The sequence below is a fragment of the Myotis daubentonii genome, chromosome 7 (genome assembly GCF_963259705.1).
Source record: "Myotis daubentonii chromosome 7, mMyoDau2.1, whole genome shotgun sequence".
NCBI classification, from domain to species: domain Eukaryota; kingdom Metazoa; phylum Chordata; class Mammalia; order Chiroptera; family Vespertilionidae; genus Myotis; species Myotis daubentonii.
The window spans coordinates 11,193,637-11,217,474 of NC_081846.1; the positions used below are offsets into that span (position 1 = coordinate 11,193,637).

Below are 23,838 nucleotides of genomic sequence, written 5' to 3' on the forward strand. Positions count from 1 at the left end.
AGAAATTTAATGTTTCTGACATGAACAAACCAGAGGAGTCTGCTAAATGCTGTTTTTGTATTTGGCATCTTTTTCAGTTTGTGCTAATAAAAAAGAATACTGTGTTGAATCTTTGAGGAAATATTTCAGTTTGGGGAAATAAGCCACTTAGTGTCTTTGACCAGTGTGTATAATATCATGTTGCTGGCTAGATGAACACATCAACTGAAGGAAAGTGAGGAATTGAGAAATAGTTATCTGCTATATTTCAGGTTTATCCATTATTGGAGCTGTTATAAATACAGCATATTTGTTATTTTTTAATTCCTAAAGTCTTTGACTCTTCTGTCTCCTTTTTATTTTCTTAGGTTAAGTTAAATTTGTTTGTGAACTTGTGCTCTTTTTATCCTCATCCCATTTTTCTGTTATCTTTTTTATTTTATTTTTAAAAATATTTTTTATTGATTTCATAGAGGAAGGAAGAAGGAGGGAGGGATAAAAACATCAACGACAAGAGAGAATCATTGATTGGCTGCCCCACACTGGGGATTGAGCTCTCAATCTGGGCATGTGCCCTGACCTGGAATCGAACCTTGACCTGGTTCAAGGGTCTATGCTCAACCACTGAGCCACACCTGTTGGGCCTGTTATCTTTTTTAGTTAACATCTTGCCTTTGAGGGAAGTGATACTGACCTGAAAGTAGGAAAAGATGAGCTAGTTTACTCCTTTAGGGAGAGCAGGTATACAGTAGTAAACCTTCGGCGGTTAGGAGGGCATGTAGCATGAAGTGTCACTCCTTTATATTTTCATCTTCTACTCTTGTAGTATTAGATTATAAAATTGACCCACTTAGTGCCCTTGGTTTTGCTACCCCACTTCATATGGTACAGTGAATTAAAATTTTTTTTCAGTCATTCATTTATTATTTACTGAGCCTGAATTTGCATTATTTTTTTATAGTTTTTTTTTTTTTTTACTTAGGTAATATTTTATTTCTCTTGAGTATCAAATGGAGTTCTGTTCTTTTTTTACAGAGAGGAAGGGAGAGGGATAGAGAGTTAGAAACATCAATGAGAGAGAAACATTGATCAGCTGCCTCCTGCACACTCCCTACTGGGGATGTGCCCGCAACCCAGGTACATGCCCTTGACCGGAATTAAACCTGGGACCCTTCAGTCCGCAGGCTGACGCTCTATCCACTGAGCCAAACCGGTTAGGGCTGGAGTTCTGTTCTTTAAATCCAAGGTATACATCATGTACTTTTGTTGTTCATTTGCTTGGAGGCATTGCATGTCTCCCAGAGTAATGAGTCATCACATAGAATACAAAAAAGTGATGGGTTGGTTCATGGCCAAACCATAGAAGTTAGTTGAGTGGAAAGCTTTTTTTTTTTAGTGTAAATATCATGAGATCTGAACTTGAGTTCTGCAGTTTTGCATCTAATAATTCATTTGTTATTTTTTGCTCTTTTCATCTGAAAATGGGATGGATGTTATGCTGACTCTGATTTTATTCCAGTTTTGTTCATAGATCAAAGGTGCACTGGTTTCAACTAATACTCTTGTGTGAGATTTGGTGGCTTGGGAAATTAAAAAGAAGTCAGTAAACTCTTGACTCCTGTTCTCAAGATGCATCTAGGCCTATGGAAAGAAGATGAGTATACAGATAACCATAACTTCTCCTAAGTGGCATAATGAGAGTATTTTCCAAGGAAAAAGTGCAAGTGGAAGGCCAACTCAGCAGACATTTGTTGACCTCCACCATGTGCTAGCTTTCTGGTCAGTTGAGAGAACAGACATAAAAACAGTAGTTCCTGTTTTAGAGAGCTGGGAATAGAAATTACATATGGATTGTGGTGATACTTTAAAAGTACTCTAGGTCTATTCTTAAACTTTGTCTAAAACCAGACAGTTGTGTCAGAGCATTCACATATAGGAGTTATTTTTTTTAACAGTGTTTTCAGACTGTGCAACTTGGATGCTTTCTTGATATTTAAAATTTGGTCATTAACCATGTGATCATATATAAGATGAAGAGAAATGATTTGAAAGAGAATAGATTTAGCATTTGCATCTTAAGTAAGAATAAATGTAATTAAGGTTCAGTATAGTACTTTCAAGTGTATTCATTCCTGGTGAGTAACAGTCCCCACATTAAACATGAAAAGTTCTTTACAACTCAATCATTATTTTAATTGGTATGAAGCATTCAGAAGGTAATTAGCTTGAGAAGAATGGTTAAAAATGCATAATTTATAAGCAAACCTTTTATATGAAGAAGTGACTGAAATATATTTTTTACATGCTTAATTATGTTTTGACAGGATAATTAAAAGTTGGGTGTTAGTAGATTTATGAGCAAAATTTAATTATGATGAAATCTTAAGTTACTGGAGACTTTTTCTCAATTTTTAAAACTCACAGCAATTTATTATCACCCATCTAGATGAAGTAAGGGATTTCTTTTAGTTTTATTTAAAATTAAAGAACTTCTTGTTTTCTGAACCATTTGGAAATAAGTTTGCTGATGTCCCATCACTGCTAAACACTTTGTGTTTTTCCTAGAAATAACAATATTTTCCTGGTTAATCACAAAATAGCCAACAAGCATAGGAAGTAATACTGATATATTTTTACTATTAAATCCTCATATCCCTATTCGAGTTTTACTAACTTTCCTAATGTACTTTATTAAAGAATCCAGTTCAGAAATACGTTGTATTTAGTTGTTATGACTCTTGGTCTCCTCCAGTCTGGAATAGTTCCTTATTTCCTCATTTTTCTTTGGTTTTCATGATCGTAACACTTGTAAGGATTACAGGCAGTATTTTTTTTTAATAGTATCTTTAAATGTTTGATGTTTCTGCATGGCTAGATTCAAGTTAATGTATTTTTGGTAGGAATATCAGAAATGATGCTGTGTTATTTTCCTTCTTCTTATCAAGTTCTGATTTCAATTTGTTCCATTACTGATGAGTCAGTTTGTCCCGTTACTGATGATACTCATTTTGATCACTTGATTACAATTGTGTCTGACAAGTTTTTTCACTGGTGAAGTTATTCTTGAAATATTCCTTGTTGTAATTAATAAGTACCTGTTGGGAAGGTACTGATACTATGCATATATCCTATTCCTTATTAAACTTGTAGCCCATTTTATCCATTGGGTTATAATCCATTTTATCAGTGTGATATGAGGAGTGCCAGGTGGTAGCTGCACATGCATTGGCTTGTATTACTGAGAAGCAGCCTGAATTTAGGGAATCTGAATCTTTTGTTTTGATAAGCATGCCTGCCCTTTGTTCCAGAGGGAGATGCGCTTCCCGGCTTCTAAGACTAGTTTCTGTACAGACATCCTTGACAGTCTGGAACAAGCAACCAGTGCCCCTGTTTACACAATGTCAAGAAATGCAACACACCCATGGAGAATTGTCTCTCAGTATCAGTTTCATTTCTTCCTACAGGAGACGTATATCTTACATGTTGCCATCTCCTCCAATCTGGATTGTCTGCATTATTGACATTTTAGTCTACAGCACAGCTGTCATCGCAGAAATTTCCTTTGCAGTCAGTCTTGGACTTCCCTTTGGTGGGCCTGCCTCTTTCATGTAGATCCTGTGTTCTGTTTCCCATGCTTCCTTCTTCCTTAGCTTTTTGTTTTGATGATGCACATCCTCTGGTGCTTCCTGAAGAAAAAGAACTTGGAAAGTTTTAAAAAATTGACATTTTATGTGCTGAAAATCTTATTCAACTTTCACCAGATTAATAGTTTGACTAGATAGATATAGAATTATAGGTTGGAAATAATTTTCTCTCATATTGTGAAAGTATTCTTCAGATTTCTTCATCTTCTACTAGCCTTCCGTATTGCTTTTAAGAGGTCAAGTGCCATTTTGCTTCCTGATTCTTTGTATAGGATACCCGCCCCCCCCCCCCCCCCCTTCCTGTCTGGAAGCTTGTTGAAGCTTTTATTCCTCCTGTGTTCCTTGCTATGGGTTTTCTGTCAGTGACTGTACTGATCATTTAATGAGCACACTTAGTGGATATTTATATTCGTTAGCTCGGCAAAATTAACTTGTTTCTGCTGTTTTCTCTTTCTTGTATTTTGATTAGTCAGATTTGGACCTTTTAGATTGCACCTCTATTTGTGTGGTTTTGTTTCCATTTAAAATGTCTCTTTATTGTTATTTTAATGGGGCATGTATGTGTGTGTGTGTGTGTGTGTGTGTGTGATTAACCTAAGCATAAATGTGATTAATTTGCTATGTTTTAGAACATATTTTAAAATGCAGTTATTTAAAAATTTTTTAATCTTATTTGTCAGGTAGTAGGATAGCACTAGAAAGATTGCAAGAGTTTTTAAAAATACATACATATATATATATATATATATATATATATATATATATATATATATATATATGTTTTTTCAAAATACATTTTTATTGATTTCAGAGAGGAATTGAGAGGGAGAGAGCAACATCAATAATGACAGTCATTGATTAGTTCCTGCACGCCCCACACAGGGGATAGAGGTCGCAATTCTGGCTCCTGGTTCATAGGTCAACGCTCAACCACTGAGCCAGATTGCAAGAGTTTTTGTGCTTACATTCTGCTTGTTTTTTGCAGGGATGGGGAGGCATCTGGAATACTTTTTAAAATTCTCGCCCAAGGATATGTTTTTATTGATTTGAGAGAGAGAGAAGGAGAAACCTCAATGTGAGAGACACATATTAATTGCACCCTGACCAGGGAACGAACCTGTAACCTTTTCATATATAGGACGATGCTCCAACCAATTGAACCACCTGGCCAGGGTCATCTGGAATGTTGTTAAGAGGTGAATGAGGCCCTAGCCAGTTTGGTCAGTGGTTAGAGCAGCAGCCTGCCTGACTGAAGGGCAGGTTCTATTACCTGTCAAGGGCAGGTACCACAGTTGATCCACTCTCTAAAAATCAGTGGAAAAGATATCCTCGGGTGAGGAGTTAAAAAAAGGCAATGAGTAAAGGTGAGCTTGTCTGCCTTTAAAAAGCAAGTTTCATGTCAGATTTACCAAATGGACTCACTCATTTTTTCCTAATCTAAAGTAGGTACTATTATAAAACTTACGATTTGTCACAGTTCAGTCTAAAATGGCCTACTTTCAAATTATGTTCCAAATAAGAATCATGGTATTTTTATAGCTGAAACTGACATCTAATCTGGTATTTTCATTGTAATGTGTAGTAGCTGAGTCCTTTAGATTGTAATTGACTTACTGACAGCCAGATAAGATAGCAGAGTTAGAATAAGAACCCAGATGCTCTATCTTTTCTATTCTTATTATTTTCTAGAAACTCCACTTTGGCTTTAGCAATATAGGTTTTCCCAAAATAGTCAGCCACAGTCTCAGCAAATAACTCTTTTCTGAATCTCAAACAGATTTGTCTATGATCACTTGTCTTATTTCTAAAGTAACCTTTCCCCCTCTGATTTTCCTCTGACACTTTAGATGTGGAGGTGAATATCAAGTTTATTGCCTCCCTTGTTTCCAGTTAGCCCATAGGTAGCTTGTCTAGGTAGATGACATAACAGCCTGACTATCTTAAAGGTGCCATGTTATTGAGAACTGAAGCCAGTATACATTAAACTACTAAAAAGATTTACATCAGATGATAACTAGTTTTCAGAACATTATTAGCTAGTATGTGTAGGTTCAGCAACAGAATTGTTTTGATGTGTGTCATTGTTGACTAGATTGATAGACTAGGTTATCTTTGATTAATGATTGTTTCTCTTTCCTAGTCAGCAGATAAGCAGCGAGCCCTAGAAGAAACCAAAGCCTACACCACCCAGTCCTTAGCAAGTGTTGCCTACCTGATAAACACCTTGGCCAACAATGTCCTGCAGATGCTGGACATCCAGGCATCCCAGCTGCGAAGGATGGAATCGTCAATCAATCATATTTCACAAGTGAGACCATACTGTTTTCCTGTATTGTTATGAGGAACACTTAATAAACACAGGTGATCTGTGATGTTGGCAGTGTTTATTATGTGAGTTAACTATGTATGATTTGGAAAATACAAACTCAGTATTCAAAATAAGTATTTTTATTCTTTTTTTTTTTTTAAATCTTCACCTGAGGACATGCTTTTTATTGATTTTAGAGAGAGAGAAAGGGAGAGGGAGAGAGAAAGAGAAACATCGTTGTGAGAGTGAAATATTGATGGGTTGCCTCCCACACAAGGTTCCCCTACTGTGGATTGAACCTGCAATTTGGGTATGTACCCTGACTGGGAATCGAACCCGCAACCTTTCAGTGTAAGGGACAATTTTCCAACCAACTGAGCCACACTGTATCTTTTTGTGGAGTGATTTTCTACTCTGTGATTTTGTTAGGGAAGTAAATTTTAATGATTCATTAAAACTCAGTTGTCATGTTAAAATTATCAGCCTTCAAGTGAAATTTGTCTGTTTCTTCCATCTTTTACCAAATCACACATTTTATCTTTTGAAAAATATAAATGTGATAGCTGCTTGTAGGATTTTTGTTTACCAGGATGGTACCATACCTTAACAGAAAGAGTAGTCTAAGTGACCTTATAAAATTATCTTTATATAGAACTTGAAAAAAAATTAGAGGAATATCTTATTTAATATTATTTAACCTTAAATCTGAATTTTCCACTACAAGTGTTTCTTCCCATCCTATATGAACTTCTGTAGACATTAAATGATTTATTGTATGTTGTACTTTTGTGTCTCTTAAACAAAAAACAAACAAAAAAAATCCAGCAACAACAAGAATTTTAATGAATGAGAGAGAACATTTATTCTGAAAGGACCTAGTGGAAATAGTCAATGGCATTTAAAAAAATTTTTTTTATTGATTTTAGAGAGAGAGGAAGGGAGAAGGATAGAGAGATAGAAACATTGATGAGAGAGAAACATAGATTGGTTTCCTCTAGCACACACTCACTGGGGATTGAGCCTGCAATCCGGGCATGTGCCCTGACTGCGAATCAAACTGGTGACCTCTTGGTTCATGGGTCAATGATCAACCACTGAGTCACACCGGCTGGGCAGTCAGTGGCATTTTAAATTAGTAAGTATATGATTAAATGATTTTCTATAGAAGGAGGGATGTTGATTAATAATCTGATATAGAATTTGTAAGTTATACTTGAGAAACTTAAAGTTTTGGCAAGTTTGCAGTCTTAACAAAGGATCTAAAAAGAAAGTAAGAAGAAAGTGCAAATGCAAAAGATAGGTTAATATATTAGAGTTTCTAAAAACAAGGTACAACTTTTTATAGTTTGTAGGAGTAGGAGAGATTGTGTAGGTAGGTAGATGATGACAACAAGCAAATGAGAGTGAACTATAATAATCTGTTTTCTGATTAGAATTCTGTAGTTCTTTTGTAGAGAAGAGTAGCAGCCTTAAAGAGGAAAGTGAATAAGTCTACTCTAGGTTGTAATTACATACATATATGAAGGCATTCAATGAGAACATTTACTTTTGAGAATCACATAAATTTATATTTAATTTATGTGGTCTAATTAATACTATCTTTTAAAGTTATTCTAATGGAATAAGTAAAACATAGGAGAGATGAATGGATAGAGATGAGAGGGTCAGAAATAACAGGGGCCTCAGTCAGAGCTGTCAAGCCTGTTAACTGTCCTCATTTGGACTTGAGTGTGTGGAGGGCAATACCTGAAGGAGTGTGGGATCTGCAGGTGTAGCAGCTGTTAAATTTACACAAAATATATTGGATGAAGGTTTGAGTAGGAAAAGTGGTCAGATGGAGGCTATATCTGTGAAATAAGAGTAAATTTTTTAAAAATTATATTTTTTAGCAATTTTTTTAAGGATTAAATTTTTTTTCAATTATGTTTAATGTATAGGTAGAGTTCTTTGGTTTATTATTGATTGATTGATTGATTGGTTGATTGGTTGATTTTAGAGAGGAAGGGAGGGAGAGAGAGACAGACTTATCAATTTGTTGTTCAGCTGTTCCACTTATTTAGGCATTCATTGGTTGATTTCTTGTATGTGCCCTAATGGGGAATCAAACCCACAACCTTGGTCTATGGGGTCAGTGCTCTAACCAACTGAGCTAGAGTTCTTTCTTTTAAAAGTTAATTGAACATCAGAACTATTTGATGCTCCTTAGACTAAAAGATTATTCTATAGTTTAAGAGAAAATGTTTTCTGTTTACAAAGCAAATTCTCAGTAAATATTCAAGGATTGGCAAACTTTTTCTATAAAATGCCAGATATTTTAGGCTTTTTGGGCCACATATGGTCTCAGTCTCATTTTGTTCTTTGTATGTGTATGTTTTTAAACAACTATTTAAACTGTAAAAACCACTCTTAGCTTGTGGGCCATATAAAAGCAGGCTTGGGCCAGATTTGGCATTTAGGCTGTAGTTTGCAAGCCCTTACTCTAAAATACTTCCCTCCCCAAATGTTTGGTACTTAAAATTTATTGTTAATGCTTTATTAAAAATATTATGTTTTTGAGGGAACCAGATGTTCTTAAGATATCTTGAGACCAGATTTTTTTTTTTTTGTAATTTGGGCAAAAATACTAGGTTTGGAGAATTTGGAGAGAAGATTGAAGAGGCAAAGAAGTGGAGCTGCAGTCAGGTCAAAGATTAGGATCACATGATGCCTGGAATGGTAGTAGGTGTCAAGAGTTACATAAGGGTTGTCTGATAGATTGGTTTAGGACCAGCCGATATCATATATCTGAGCTATTTGATTTCTTTCCTCATCAATATCTTTTTTCTGTCTCCTGGGTAAGAACCTTATCATTTTTCAGTCTCCTAGTGCTCTAGCTCTTTTCTCCATTTTAGTGGAAATGAACACTTGAGTAGGATTTGGAGGGGGAAGGTAGGGGATCTAGGTTTCATCTTGGTTCTTTGGCTGACTTGTGTGACATTTGGTTTCTTTGAACTTTACTTTTCTTACTTGTAAAATGATAGGACTGATTAGATTATTTCTGAGCTATCTTTCACCTTGAATTCTTTATTCTTCTGAGATTCCCCAAAATGATACTTGATTTGTATTTGCTTTTCTCTCTTTTTATTCTGTTGGTTCTGCTATTTGTTTCACTCTGTGCCCCAAATCACTCTGAATTTGAACCTAAGGATTAGAATTCCATTGACTCTATCAACTATGTATCAGGGAGAAATATTTTAAAAAAACAACAAAGTAATAACCCATTCTCTAAATGTCAAACATTTTTAAATGCAAGACAGAATTATGAATATTTAGTATTAGACACCTTATTTTTTACTAAGAGGACAATGTAGTATTAGATAGTGTACTAATGTATACCACACTCTCCATATCCATAAGGAAGTACAGGTATACCTTGTTTTATTGCACTTTATTGCTTTTAAAAAAATATATTTTATTGATTTTCCAGAGAAGAAGGGAGAGGGATAGAGAGTTAGAAACATCGATGAGAGAGAAACATCGATTAGCTGCCTCCTGCCTGCCCGCTACTGGGGATGTGCCTACAACCAAGGTACATGCCTTTGACGAGAATCGAATCTGGGACCCTTCAGTCCGCAGGCCGACACTCTGTCCACTGAGCCAAACCAGTTAGGGCATTGCTTTTTTTTAATTTAAATCCCACGTCAAGGAAATCAGTCGGTGCCATTTTCAGAACAGGTTTAGGTGATGATTAGTATTTTTTTCAGCAATAAAGTATTTTTTAACTAAGGTATATAATTGTTTGTAGACATAATGCTGTTGCACATTTAGCAGTAAAGTGTAAACATAACTTTTATATGAACTGGGAAACCAAAACATTTATGTGACTCATTTTATTGCGATACTCGCTTTCTGTGGTGGTCTGGAACCGAACCTGTAATATTTCTAAGATATGCCTGTATTAGGATAGGTTCTTGATGTGGTTTACCTTAGGTAATTTAAGGATGATAAATTTTTAAGAAATTCCATCTCTATCTTTCTTGCTGTTCTCTCAAATCTTTGGAAGCATATTTTAAAAAAGCTAAAAAATGTTAATCTTCAAACTGAGATTAGGATTTAAATTAACATTAAATATTTTCAAGAAAATATAGTTATCAGAACAAACATTTAATTTTGTTGATACTTGTACAAGTACATAAAGCTACTTTTAAGTCAGTGTAGCATTATGTGTAAGAATGAATGCTGTTTACTGTGTCCATTTCTGGTAAGTTTATAAGAAAGGTTTATAGAACATTATTCAAACTAAAATTCTTATAAACTAAAATTTTTTTAAGCCATTCCTATCTCTTCTCTCAACTACTGAAAATAGCTGGTACTGTCTGCTTTAGTTCCTCGTGTCTTAAAAAATCACGAGAGATCAAAAGGCAATGTAATTGAAAAGGTAGTGTTTCTCCAGTCTGCCCAAGAGCTAACATGTACTGGGCTTGGTGTTCAAGTAGTTAGTCGAAAGCAAGTAAAGGAGATAGAAAATAATGGTATAAAATAATAGCAGAATGGAGGTAATTCCAAAGTTAGGTACTTACCTAACAGAGAGTGGAAAATCTAAACCCTAAGAAACTCACCATGTAAGATAATATTTTCTTTAAAAAACTCTCCCTCTTGTTTAAAAATTCCCAAATTAAGGAAATCCCAAAGGTTATCAGTATGCATGGAAAGTAGGATTTATACAGTTCCTAATTAATTTCATATGTGTAGTTTACATCATTTTATAAAAAATGAATAACTGAAATTACCCAGTTCAATTTGTTAGTAACTAACTGTTTTATGAAAGGTGAATAATTTAAACCGTGTTTGTAATTTGAATAATTAAAGGCTTAGTTGAAATATTAACTTACTAATGAAGAAACACACATTTAAAGTATTTTTCACTTTATTTATTTATTTATTTATTTATTTATCTATCTATCTATTTATTTATCTATCTATCTATTTATTTAGAGGGAGGGAAAGGGGTTGGTAAACTTTTTCTGTAAAGCCCCAGCTAATATTTTACACTTTGCAGGCCATAAGGTCTCTGTTATAACTGGTCATCTCTGCCATTGTAGTTTGAAAATACTTACGCAAGTAGAATGGCTGGGTTCCAATAAAATTTTATTTCTGAAAACTGAAATTTGAATTTTACATAATTTTCATACATCACAACATTATTTTTTCAATCATTAAAAATGTAAACACCATTCTTAGCTTTTGGGTTATAGAAAAAGATGGCGGGTGGTATTTGGTCTGTCAGTCATGGTCTGCCAAACCTTGCTTTAGCCTAAAACTGGAGAAAGTCAGTATTGGTGCAGAGTAGCAAATTTAACAGTTGTGGTTAAAAATATGAATAACGATGTTAAATTTCTAAACATTTATATTTGATTTTTTTGGATATTAGAGCTATATATTTTTTTGTTTGTGTTTAAATTTTGCAGACCGTTGATATTCATAAAGAGAAAGTTGCAAGAAGAGAAATTGGTATTTTGACTACCAATAAAAACACTTCAAGGACACATAAGATTATTGCTCCAGCCAATCTTGAAAGACCAGTTCGTTATATTAGAAAACCTATTGACTATACAATTCTAGATGATATTGGACATGGAGTAAAGGTAAGTATAATTTTTGTCAAACTTTTTAAAACAATAGCCCATGATGGAACTAACCATAGAAAATTAAGCTTTTATCTTTCCTTTTCTAGAGAACCAAGTCTTAGCCCAGTTGTGGTTCTGAAGGGTCCTTGCTGCTTTAAACTATTTTAACTTCTTGCTTCTTCTTAGTGCTATGTTCTCAAGTTTTAAATAATTATCTTTGAATGAATTGCATTTGCTTGATCAGTTAATGATAATACCTCATATATATGATAAACAAATGTGGTATAATCTTATTTACCTTTTAATGATTTAATATGACTGATTAAAATCATTCATTATGTTTTTAAGTATTAATCTTAAAATTTTTACGATAAAAATTTATTAGCAAACTTTGGGCATTAGTTTTCAGAAAGAACATAAATAAACAAAAATGCACTTCGATTTTTCTAAAATAATTTTATCTTAACATTTTGGGTGAGAATAATTTAGATAAAAGTAATATGTGAATTAATATTTCCACTGGTTTTGCATATATGGTCATTGTATTTTTTGGCTATCTTCTAAAATTCATTTGAGTGCCTGCTATGTATATAAAGTACCATGATCAAAACTTGAGAGGTATATAAATTTTACTTAAATTGGTGTTTGTACTTAAGAAAGTATTCAGAATTTTAACTAAGTATTAAGTTATTTAAAGTTTGCATCTCACCAATGATTTTAAAGTCAATAACTTATGAAATGTGACTGGAATAAATATATATGCTTATAAATGAAACTGTATAGTTTATGCAGTTGATTTATGACTATAAGCAAATTTAAATTAAAAAATACTCTGCTACTATGGCTAGTATGTGCATGAAAATGTACAATGTAAATTTAAAAACTTTTTCTTCCTCAGAATTTTGATAATAAGCACTGTTTGGAATTTGATATTTAATTTTATAATCGACACCTACATATATTTGGATTACTGTATTAGAACATGTTAATATAGGATGTGTAATTGGATAGATAATTAATAACTGAAATTTATTTCAGCTTGGGAAAACCTTTTGAGATTTATTCAAGACTAGCAACTGCTAATAGAAAATTTTAGGGTACTGCCAGAATCTAATGACAAAAAGGCACTTTGAATATAAAACTATTTGTACTTGCTCACTTATATAATAAAATGGTGATTCTCTGCTTTAATGCTCATTTAATTCTTGAAGTAAAATGTTATTGTTTTAGGAGTGTGCAGTCCCTTTCAATTGTTTGGACTTTTAGTTGTTAGTGTCACTAATTTGAAGAAATCTTTAATAAAGTTAAGGTTTTGAATAAAACAGTGTCATATAATTTCATCAAAAAACTCTTGTTCATGACACATTCTGCTTTAACCACTCTTTCTATGATCTACTGAAACATTATTTTTTAATGCTGAATGCTTAACTTGTTTTTTCTTTGTTTTTCCCTTTCTCTTTACATCCTGAAGTTCCAACTAACCTTTCAATGCTTTTTTTCCTTACCTCTTTTATTTGCTCCATTTATGCATTAAGTGGTTGCTTAGATTTAAGGTAAGATTCCAGGGCTGGATTTCCATTCTCTGTTCTTATGTAGAACATTACATATGGGGAGTGAAGAGATATTTGGCAGTTGGCCTTTTAAAACCAAATAATTCCTGTTTTTATTTATTTTTATTTTTGTCATGCAACTTTGTGGTGTCTTCATGTTCCATGAGGGCAGTTCTTTTTGTATATTCATTGCCCTATCTTGTGTGCCTAGACTAGTGCCTGACTCTTCATTAGGTGCTTAGTAAATATTTATTCAATAAATGGTTAATATAGTCTGTGAAACTGAAATGTAAGTTACCCTATCATAAACTGTTATTATGAAATAAAATTAGCTGGATTATGTAAATTAGAAATTTTGTTAAGGGTTGGAGAGCCAACTAATATGCTTTGTTTAACCCTCCCCCTGTGTAATAGCCTTTTTATTCTATAAATGGTGTGCTGTGTTATATACCTTGTGGCCACTATATCATTATCTCTTGATTCTTAATGTAAAGAAATTGAGATGCAGAAAATATTCAGTATTACAGGGTGTGTTTTTTAAGTTGCAGTATCATGTATTTTGCAAAAAAAGAAAATTAGTCTTTTTCCTCAAATTGCTATGTAAAATATATGCTTCAATATAAAATCACTTTGAGTTTCCAAGCTGAGGATTAATTATATGCAAAACATCAAAAGTGCATGATAGTGTTTAACAAAATACAAGTTAAGAATTAGAAATATTTTCTTTGGTTATTTGTTTTAGTAATATTTTAATATTTTGGAGAATTAATGGTAAAAGACACTCTAGTTACAAGAAGCCTATCAAATAGTACGTTACTAAAATTATTTCACCAAATTGAGCTTGCATTTTCATTTTTTTCTTTTTTCCTTAGGTGAATTTTATAATTTATTTTCAAATACATATTCTTTCTAATACCTAGTTGTTTGCCATGTCTTCAATGTAGAAAGCGATAGCAAGAAGACAAAATCACTGAGATCTGAATTATTAACTAGCTACGCACCATGTGGCCACAGAAATTTCAATAGATTGTGGTAGGGAGATGCGATTAGAGGAGCCAGGCAAATGCACTTCCTGTGCTAGTGATCATGCTGGCTCCGTGCTCTCAGGCTTGGTGAATGAGGCTTGTGGGATTGTGAGGAGATTTCCTTTGTATCAAACAGGTAGAGCCAGACCCAAAATAGTGTGTGGCTACCTTGGCTCTTTCTCTCTCAAGTCTGTATTCAGATTTTGGCTATTGATATATTAATCTTCAAAATAAATGAAATACACAGAGATTAACAAGGAAAAACACAGAAATGAACAAAATGGATCAATTCTCTTCCTTTAAAGTTTAGACCAGCTTGCCTAAGCTACTATCCCATGCTCATTTCCTCCAAACCTACTATGATTTCTTCTTGACCTTTCTGGATTCAGGATCTTCATGTGGAAGATAGGGCAGAATGAGTGGGAAATGAGAGACTCCTTGAAAGAAAGATCTAATATGGAAACATAACACTTGGATAAGATTCCGTAACATCTTTGTACCAGATAGCTCCTCTCCCCAGTACAGTGGCTCTGTACAGTGTAGCTGTTTCTACTGTACCTGTGTGGAGTTGACAGGGTGAGAAGAGTCCCCTGAGGTTACTCTAGGATCTAGAGTGCACCAATGCTGTCTTTTCTTTCTTCCTATTCCTCTTTGAATATGTCTGTCCGCTATATAAACTTGGGGCACATTAAGAATTTTGGGTGAACCAAAACAAAGAGTGAAAAATTCAGCATATAGCAAATCATTTCTCTTTTCATGGTGGAAAAAAAGATTAGTGGTTTTGGAAGGGTGATTAATGGAATAATAGAACATATTGAGGTAGAGAATAGAATTAAAGGAAAAAAGATTAAAGTATAAGGGACTGCAAATAACTAACTAGTCCCATAGTTTTCCAACTGAGCTTCTTGGTGACCTGTAGATTTTATCAGGTGCCAGGGAAGTCTCCTGATATTTGGTGGTGTTATCTGCTGTTTTGATTTCTCCTCAGCTCTTCTTCCGCTCTGTTTTGCTCTCATTGCTGTCAGATTTGATGCCTTTGGGATAGACTCTAAACAAAGTTAGTACTTTGGGATCAGACACATGGGAATTGACTCAAAAGAGATTCCATGCTTAAAAGTTGAATTTTAAACTTTTTAACCTCATATTCTGGTGTGTGTTTTAAATTTTATTTTTATTGTTGAGGTTATTACAGATGTCCCACATTTTTCCCACCTACATCCAGCCCCTGCCCTACCTCAGGCCTTCACCACATTATGGTCTGTATCCATGGCTGAAGTTCTTTGGTTAATCTCTCCCTGCCTCCATCCCCCCACCCCTCCACCCTGAGATCTGTCAGTCTGTTCCATGCTTCCATGTCTCTGGACCTATTTGTTGGTTAGTTTATTTTGTTCATTATATTCCACATATAAGTGAGATCATGTGAAACTTGTCTTTCTCTGACTAGCTTATTTCACCTTAGCATAAAAATCTCCAGGTCCATCCATGATGACTCAAAGGGTAAGAAATCCTTCTTTTTTGTAGCTGCATAGTATTTCATTGTGTAAATGTACCACAGCTGTTTTACCCACTCATTTATTGGTGGGTACTTGGGCTGTTGCTAGATCTTAACTATTGTAAAAAACACTGCTGTGAACAGAGGGGTGCATATATTCTTTCTGATAGGTGTTTCCGGATTCTTTGGATATATTCCTAGAAGTGGGATTGTTGGGTCAAAGGGGGGGGGTTCCATATTTAATTTTTTTAGGAAACACCATACTGTTTTCCATAATGGCTACAACAATCTGCATTCCCACCAGCAGTGTGCTAGGGTTCCCTTTCCCCACATCCTTGCCAGCATTTGTTGTTTGTTGATTTACTGATGGTAGCCATTCTGGCAGGTGTGAGGTGTTATTGTCATTTTAGTTTGTGTGATTAGTAATGCTGAGCATTTTTTCATGTCTCTTGGCCATCTGTATGCCCTCTTTGGAGAAGTGTCTATTTAATTCGTTTGCCCATTTTTAAATTGGATTGTTTGTCTTTCTTTTGTTGAGTTGTATGTGTTCTTTATATATTTTGGAAACGAACCCCTTATTGGATGTATCATTGGCAAATGTTTTCCCATACAGTGGATTTCCTTTTCATTTTGTGGATGGTTTCTTTTGCTGTGCAGAAACTTTTTATTTTGATGTAGTCCCATTTGCTTATTTTTTCCTTTGTTTCTCTTGCCCTAGGACATGTATCAGCGAAAATTCTGCTACATGAGATGTCTGAGGTTTTACTGCCTATGTTTTCTTCTAGGACTTTTATAGTTTCGTGACTGACATTTAAGTCTTTAATCCATTTTGAGTTTATTCATGCGTATGGTGTAAGTTGGTCTAGTTTCATTATTTTTGCATGTACCTGTCCAATTTTCCCAAAATCATTTGTTGAGAGACTGTTTTTATTCCATTTCATGCTCTTGCCTCCTTTATCAAATTCTGGGATCTCTGTTCTGTTTCATTGTTCTATATGCCTGTTCTTATGCCAGTACCAGGCTGTTTTGATTACAGTGGCTTTGTAATATAGTTGATAGCTGATATTGTGATCCCTTCAACTGTGGTGTTCTTCCTCAAGATTACTGTGGCTATCAGGGTCTTCTGATAGTGTTTAAAGCAGGGGTCCTCAAACTGTGGCCCGCCGAAAACATTTATCCGGCCCGCCGGGTGTTTTTGCCGCCGCTGTGTGCATAGGAATTTGTTCATAGTTTTTTTTGAAACTATAGTCCGGCCCTCCAACGGTCTGAGGGACAGTGAACTGGCCCCCTGTTTAAAAAGTTTGAGGACCCCTGGTTTAAAGGTTCTTTTCATCTGTAATTTGGGTTGTTTTTTCTTCAGTCGACTGAGGAAAACAAGTTGTAGAGTTTAATTTATAAACCCTTTGAACACAAAACATTGAAAAACCCTTTTTGTTTATTGTAAAGGTAGTACAGGATCAGTGACGTATAAATTACAGATTTTTCCAACATTCCATAGGGACTCTGATTTCTTAAGTGGTTTAAGTTACTCATCCAAACCTCATAATCCAAACAAATACAAACATGATGATTCTACAGATCATAAAATGTACCAAGTTTTATATATAGAAATTTCCACCAGATTTTAACTTATATGTTGTTTATTTTATATTTTGGTTGGTGGAGTAAAAGACCTAAAGAAGATACTGCAATTTAAATGAAAACACCTTACATACCAAAAACTTAAATCAGAGTTGGAAAGCTGATTTCATGTATTTTAACTATTCCATGTATAGAATAAAATTTTCCTTTACTCTTTTTCTATCCCTGCTCCTTTTCCTTCCTTTATAGCAAATTGCTGTAGTTTAGTATTTGGTTCACTGACTTCTCCTTCATCATTTAAAGTAACTTTGGGGTCTGTGTTGTTTAAGGTTGAGCTTAAAGGACTTTGGTTACTATTTTTAAAAAATCTTGTCATAAATTAAAATTTATAGTTTTAAAAGCTATTAGTTATTTGTCATGTTACTTCTAAAATTTTCAACAAATGTGGATTGATTTTTAAAAAAAACTACTGGCATTTTCATTTTAAGATATGATTAGTATACTCTCTGCTTATTGATGATGGGGAGAACAAGGATAAGTTAATCTTTATTTTATTCTTACTTGGTAACCAGTTTGTCTTACATTGTTTAAAAGGATTATTGATAAATGCTTCACTTTAAAAATACTGACATTTCAAAGGTATCATTTGTCATTAAAGATTGTTTTATCATCACACACAACTTGTTCACTGGGCTATTTATTTGAAGAGTTTGCTTCTTGTTCTATTATTTCTTAGCTATTCACATGACAGGTAGTGTTTTAGGATTTTAAAAAATTCCATTTAGTTTTGATAGCCTCAGTACTCTGTATACAATTATGATTTATTTTCTTAAACTTTATTTTTGAAATTACATATTTAAATGTATTCTGATTCCAGCGGTGTAATGTCTTGAAGTTTCATTTTACTCATGTAATTTGAATACTATACACATTCTTATTAGAAAAGTTACGATTCTCTTTTGAAGTGTTTAGCAATCCAAAATACCAGGGGCTTAAGATAGCGTTAGGCATGAGCCTATATGGTGAATATTACACTGTTAAAAATCTCAAACAATTTGAGATTGCACTTGAATTACATTTGTGAATGACTTTTCTCAGCTCCTTAAAACATCCCGATTTCTGGGGCTGGCTGTGTAAGTGCTGACATGCTCCTTTTGTGTTATCTATTGTTCCCATTTTACCCAGCTTTTCTGCCCTTGCATTTTCAGTTGGGGATAGGATAGTGAGGAGTCAGGCCCCAGCTCTGATTCAGGACTATGTTGCTCACATCTTTCCCGTGACTGAATTAATCTTCATTTTGGGCCTGCGTGGGTCTCATTCCCACTGTAACAAGGACATTGCCTGTGGTCCCTGTACTGCTCACAGTTGAAGGGGATATCTCAGCCCTAACTTTCTAGTTCAGATGTTTAGGAACATGCCTTAACTTCTGGCAGTGTGTAGGTAGGTGATTCCTTCATAAGAGAACTGAAAGAAATCTGAATTGTAAGGCTGATCCACTATTAAAAAACTAAAATTTTATCTGTATATCATGCAATTGAACTTTATTTTGCGTTCTCTAGTTACTGGATCAAAACTATAGTTGTATATTTTATTTGAGAAGCGTATTTTGTTTTGTATGATATACTTACTATCTAAAAAACAAGGAATTGTTTAAGGGTGTCATTGTTTCTGATTGAGTTTATTCTTTATTAAAACTGAAGTTTTTATAGTTATCCTATTTAATTTCAATTGAGTGTAGTATCAAATGGTCCAACCAGTGATCTGTTGGTGTGATGGCCTAATGGCAAATAAAGTCTTTGCATACAAGTTTACAATCATTTGAAAATTTCACATTAGGAAGAGTCCTTTGAGTACAACTGTAGAATAATAGTGGAGTAGAAACTGCAATTGAAATGCATGGCCTCCAATTCTTTTCCCTATTTAAACCTTCCCCTTCTTTGTTAAATAGCATAACATTATTTCCCCAAAATACTACTTTGTTTCACTGCATACAAATTAAATTTTCCTCAAAACTTTTTAGGTGAGTACCCAGAATATGAAGATGGGTGGGCTGCCACGTACAACACCTCCAACTCAGAAACCTCCCAGCCCCCCTATGTCAGGGAAAGGGACACTTGGGTGAGTATGTAACTAAGTAATAAGAAAATGATTTCATGTAGTGTTGTGGGAAACTAAACACTACATATACTTAATTTATTTTTGAAGATTTGAAAAGATAACATTTTCCTTCCTAGCATTATCTTTTTGTGATAATTTTCCCTTTTCTTGGGAAACATTTTAATACTTTAAAAAGATTTTCTTTAGAATTTATTTTCCTAATGAATTTTACATTTAAGATGAAATCCTAACTAAAGTTCCTGGGTTATTATAAATTGCACTCTAATTCTTATTTTCATAAAAGTTTTAGTCTTTTGTATTATAGTTGCTATCCTCATTTAGACTATTCCTCTGAAGAGCACTATGTAGATTATAAAATTCTATATTCTCAAGTTATGAGAATATTGAGCTTTAATTTGATCCTACAGAAGTGGGCTCTGGATTTGACTTTTGGCAGAAATGTTCAATTAATAGAAAAGCTTGGCTTTTTTCTTCTGTAGCATCGCAGTATAAAAACTTGGCTTATTGTGTCAGGTAGGCATAACACACCTCAGAAGTCAGATGACCAATATTGTGATCCAGCCTTGCTCCTGTTCTGTGGTCTGATATCATCAGCCTCTTAGTAAATTGTTTTTTCATCTGTAAAAGGGGGTAATATTTGTCATCTATCAATTTTTCAGAGTCACTACCATGAATTGGATTTTTAAAAACAATATATAAAACAAAAACAAATTGCTTTGACAACCATTGTCTTTATGACATATGCCTAAACATTTTTAATTGACAATCTTGTTTTGGGCCCCCTCACCAAAAAAAACCCCAAAAAACACACACAAAAAACAAACAAAAACAAAACAAAACAAATGAAAACCAAAAACACACAGAAAATCATAATCAAGCAATGTGACTAAGAAGGCAAAGATGAATTGGGATATAAAAAAAGGATGATGTTGGAAATTATAATTAGGACAGTGGGAAACAAAAGAATAAAAATTCCAGCCAGAAATAGGATTTTATTTAGGTAAACAACAAAAAAATTCTGCTTAGATTAGAGGAACGAATCTAGTAGATCAAATAAGATTTACTCCTCAGGCTAGGATGTAGACGACATGGTGGAGTATAATTTTGCAGAGGAAAGAGAGTCAAATCAAGAGGAAGTGCTTGCTTTATTTTCCTGTGAACATGTACAGTTCTATCATGTATAGTAACTATGGATTTTGTTAGGTTTTAAATCAAGATTATTAGCAAGGTAACCCACTGTAGTCACTAGTAAAATAAATTTTCTGTTGCTCTCAAGTTTTGACGATTTACTCATATACCAATACTTGTTTTACGTGTGTGTTAACAAGGATTCTGCAGGATCCTCAGTCTCTGGGCACCATAAACTGGTTGAGGGTCATAGCCTGGCCATTTTGCAGTCTTTGCCTAGCCACCACATTTTGTTCCTCCGTCCCTTGTTTTTTACCTTGTTTTTGTCATTGCCTTCACTGTATAGTTCTTAGTAAGCAAAAGTTTTTTTCTTGCTTGAAACAGAACGTTTTTGTTGTCTGGGAAAAATTGTCTGGAAATCAGATGTTTGGAAATTAATCAGTTTTCTATTATGGTTTTTCATATTTGTGCATAGTTTCAGAGATGCCTAAACTTTTTAGTATTTTAAGTGCAAAGTCCTGACATTCCTTTCCCCCCCTCTTTAACCCAATATCTCATCTAGTGCCCCTTATTTGTTTTTCGTTATAAATGTATGTATGTATTTATGCAAGGAGATTTTGAGGGTAGCGGAGTGGCTGGGGTCTTGCAAAGTGATCTCATCCCAAATCGGTGAACCATGATGTGAGTAACCCAAGAGAGCAGAACTTAAAGGAAACTTGGGAGCTTTGGAGGCGAGAATTGAGACATTCATTAGTTAAGTGGGCAACATCATTTCAGGAAAAGAAAGTTTAATTTTCACATCTTGAGATCCCACTTTTTATACTTTAAAAAAAATAATTTCAGAGAGGAAGGGAGAAGGAGAAAGAGATAGAAACATCAATGATGAGAGAGAATCATTGATCGGCTGCCTCCTGCATGCCTCACTGGGGATCGAGCCCACAACCCAGGCATGAGCCCTGACTGGGAATTGAACCGTGACCACCTGATTCATAGGTTGACGCTCAACCACTGAACCACGCCGGCCGGGCTCAATTTTTTTCTTTTAAAGATCAGAATCTCATCTACAAAATGTTAGTTAAGAATTTATCATTGTCTTAAAAAATTTGGAAACCATACTCTGAACAGTTGTAACTAATACAAAATAATATTGAATGTAAACTGTGATTAAAAAATAAACAATTAAAAATATATCTAAATGTTAACACACACACACCAAAAAATAATTTGGAAACTGTATTTCCTTTCTTATTCTTTACATTCTCTTCCTTTAAAAGGAAATTAAGACACATATGTAATACCTTAATCAATAAAGGAAAAAAGGGGTAATATGTTAATAGAATCCAATTTGTTTTGTACTTTATAGTTCAGAGTAAATAAGGTAGAAAGACTTAGGCCTTTTTCTACCTCCCCCCTTCCTTTTAAATGTTGAACTCTGAGGGAGGGTCAGAGGTAGAGAGATCAAGGTGGAAGTTAGAGGAGGAAGTGAGGTGAGAATGGAAGGAGATGAGATTAAATTGTTTGTTCTAGTGTATGGATATAGTGTAATTTCTATGTAGTCACTGTATAGAAAAGGAAATATAGGGTTATAGTTGCTACTGATCTTCAGTGTGGGGTTGTGGAGCCTGTCTCTGTGTATCTTTGGTTAGGGAGAGAGGGGTGAGGAAGATAATTGGTGCATTCATGCAATGCAGTTGGGAGACTTGGACATGCTACTAAAATAATTTGAACTCATCCAAGAAGAGTCTGAAACATTGGCTTATCTGGTGGGTAAACCTTTGTGCTCACTGAGGATGAATGAACAAAATTGCATTAGCACAGGGAAATGAGGTTGGAGACTAAAAAATAACAATACTCATCACAATGATGGAGAAATTGTACTTAAGGAAAGACTGAAATGGTACCTGGGTTATGTAAACACATTTTTCTATCTCTCAGTACAAATTGTATTTCACTACTGGCAATTCTTTGAATTTATTGTGCCGAAACTTGCTGATCACACAATACATCCGCTCTTCTTTTTGTAGGCGGCACTCCCCCTATCGCACACTGGAGCCAGTGCGTCCTCCAGTGGTACCCAATGATTACGTACCTAGCCCAACCCGTAATATGGCTCCCTCGCAGCAGAGCCCTGTGAGGACAGCTTCTGTGAATCAAAGAAATCGAACTTACAGGTATTTTCTCTACCTCAGTGCAGAATGTGATGGTCACAGTACCATTATTTGTGCAGATCACTTCAGTTAAATCTCTCTCATTTTCCAAGCACTAAGTTCTTTTCCTCACTCTGCTCTCCCAAACCTCATCTAATTCCACCTCTCTCTCCTCATGTTCTGATGCAACTTTGCGCAGTCAGGAAGTTGGGGGGAGGGGTGTGGGGGTAGACATATTAAAGTATAAACTTCTCTGCAAAATTAATAGTTATAATTGACCTTAAAAAAATATAGACCAGATATGGGAAATTTCAAGTTGTTTTTTGGTGGAACTTTACAGATGAAAAACTACATGCAGTAAAACATTAATATGAGATAGTATATCAAGATACTATGACAAATAAAATTAATCAAATAGTCTGTTCAGAAGTTTCTTCAGACAGGCAATAAACTGGAGTAAAAGAAAGTCTTTTTTTATGTTTTGAGCCCCTTCATTTATTATTTATGTTTATAAATTTTTTCTTTAATATATGCTTAATAAACAGTGGTCAAAACAAGTTTCTTGAATTCTGCTTTTTCCTCTACTAATTAAGAAATTCATATTTGAAGTAGAAGGCTTGAATTATTTTTGTTGTTACTGTATTCATCAGAGAATGCTGGGAAGTGCTGGAGATCCCTCACTGCGTATAAATACTCATGTCTTGGTGGCCCCTGTTTCTTTAGCAGCAGTGGGAGTAGTGGAGGAAGCCACCCCAGTAGTCGGAGCAGCAGCCGGGAGAACAGCGGAAGTGGGAGTGTAGGCGTTCCCATCGCTGTTCCTACTCCCTCTCCTCCCAGTGTCTTTCCAGGTAAAACATGAATGATGCTTCATCTTCACTTGTCCTTTCTGAGTTTAAATTCAGTTTCTAATTTCATTACAGTGGGCTTTCTTCATAATCACGATTTGTATTTCCTTTTGGACTCCATAAATGTTGGGAAATCTTTATTGTGCTTTTGTTATTTTTAACCAAGTAATTTGCCAGTTGATGCTCACACACTTCTCCGTACTTTGGTTTTACGTCTTCGGTGCCGCAAGCTCTGTGGGTGCTTAGAGGTTTCAGGCCCCACCTTGGTGTGTTGTATGTTCCATTCCAGCTCTGTGATGGCAGTGCATGCCTTAGGACACAGGAGACTCAGTGTGAGAAATCATATTTATAACAAAGGGTTGGACAAATATCACAGTAATTTTGACAGTTAAATTTAGTGGAGTGTTGGAATTGA

The 23,838-nt window shown here is 34.6% G+C and overlaps 1 protein-coding gene across 36 annotated transcripts in view; it reads left to right on the forward strand.

Moving 5' to 3' along the window:
• ABI2 (abl interactor 2) overlaps window positions 1-23,838 on the forward strand; it is a 67,279-nt gene that overhangs the window by 12,504 nt on the left and 30,937 nt on the right. For 6 of the 36 annotated variants that reach the window (XM_059702861.1, XM_059702849.1, XM_059702833.1 and 3 more), the window contains exons 2-7: window positions 5,764-5,931; window positions 11,379-11,555; window positions 13,073-13,090; window positions 19,206-19,303; window positions 22,456-22,602; window positions 23,302-23,426. In XM_059702861.1, coding sequence (XP_059558844.1) covers window positions 5,764-5,931; window positions 11,379-11,555; window positions 13,073-13,090; window positions 19,206-19,303; window positions 22,456-22,602; window positions 23,302-23,426 — 733 coding nt within the window. The remainder of the gene's footprint in view (window positions 1-5,763; window positions 5,932-11,378; window positions 11,556-13,072; window positions 13,091-19,205; window positions 19,304-22,455; window positions 22,603-23,301; window positions 23,427-23,838) is intronic. The other 30 variants (XM_059702832.1, XM_059702835.1, XM_059702865.1 and 27 more) reach the window with 7 other exon arrangements.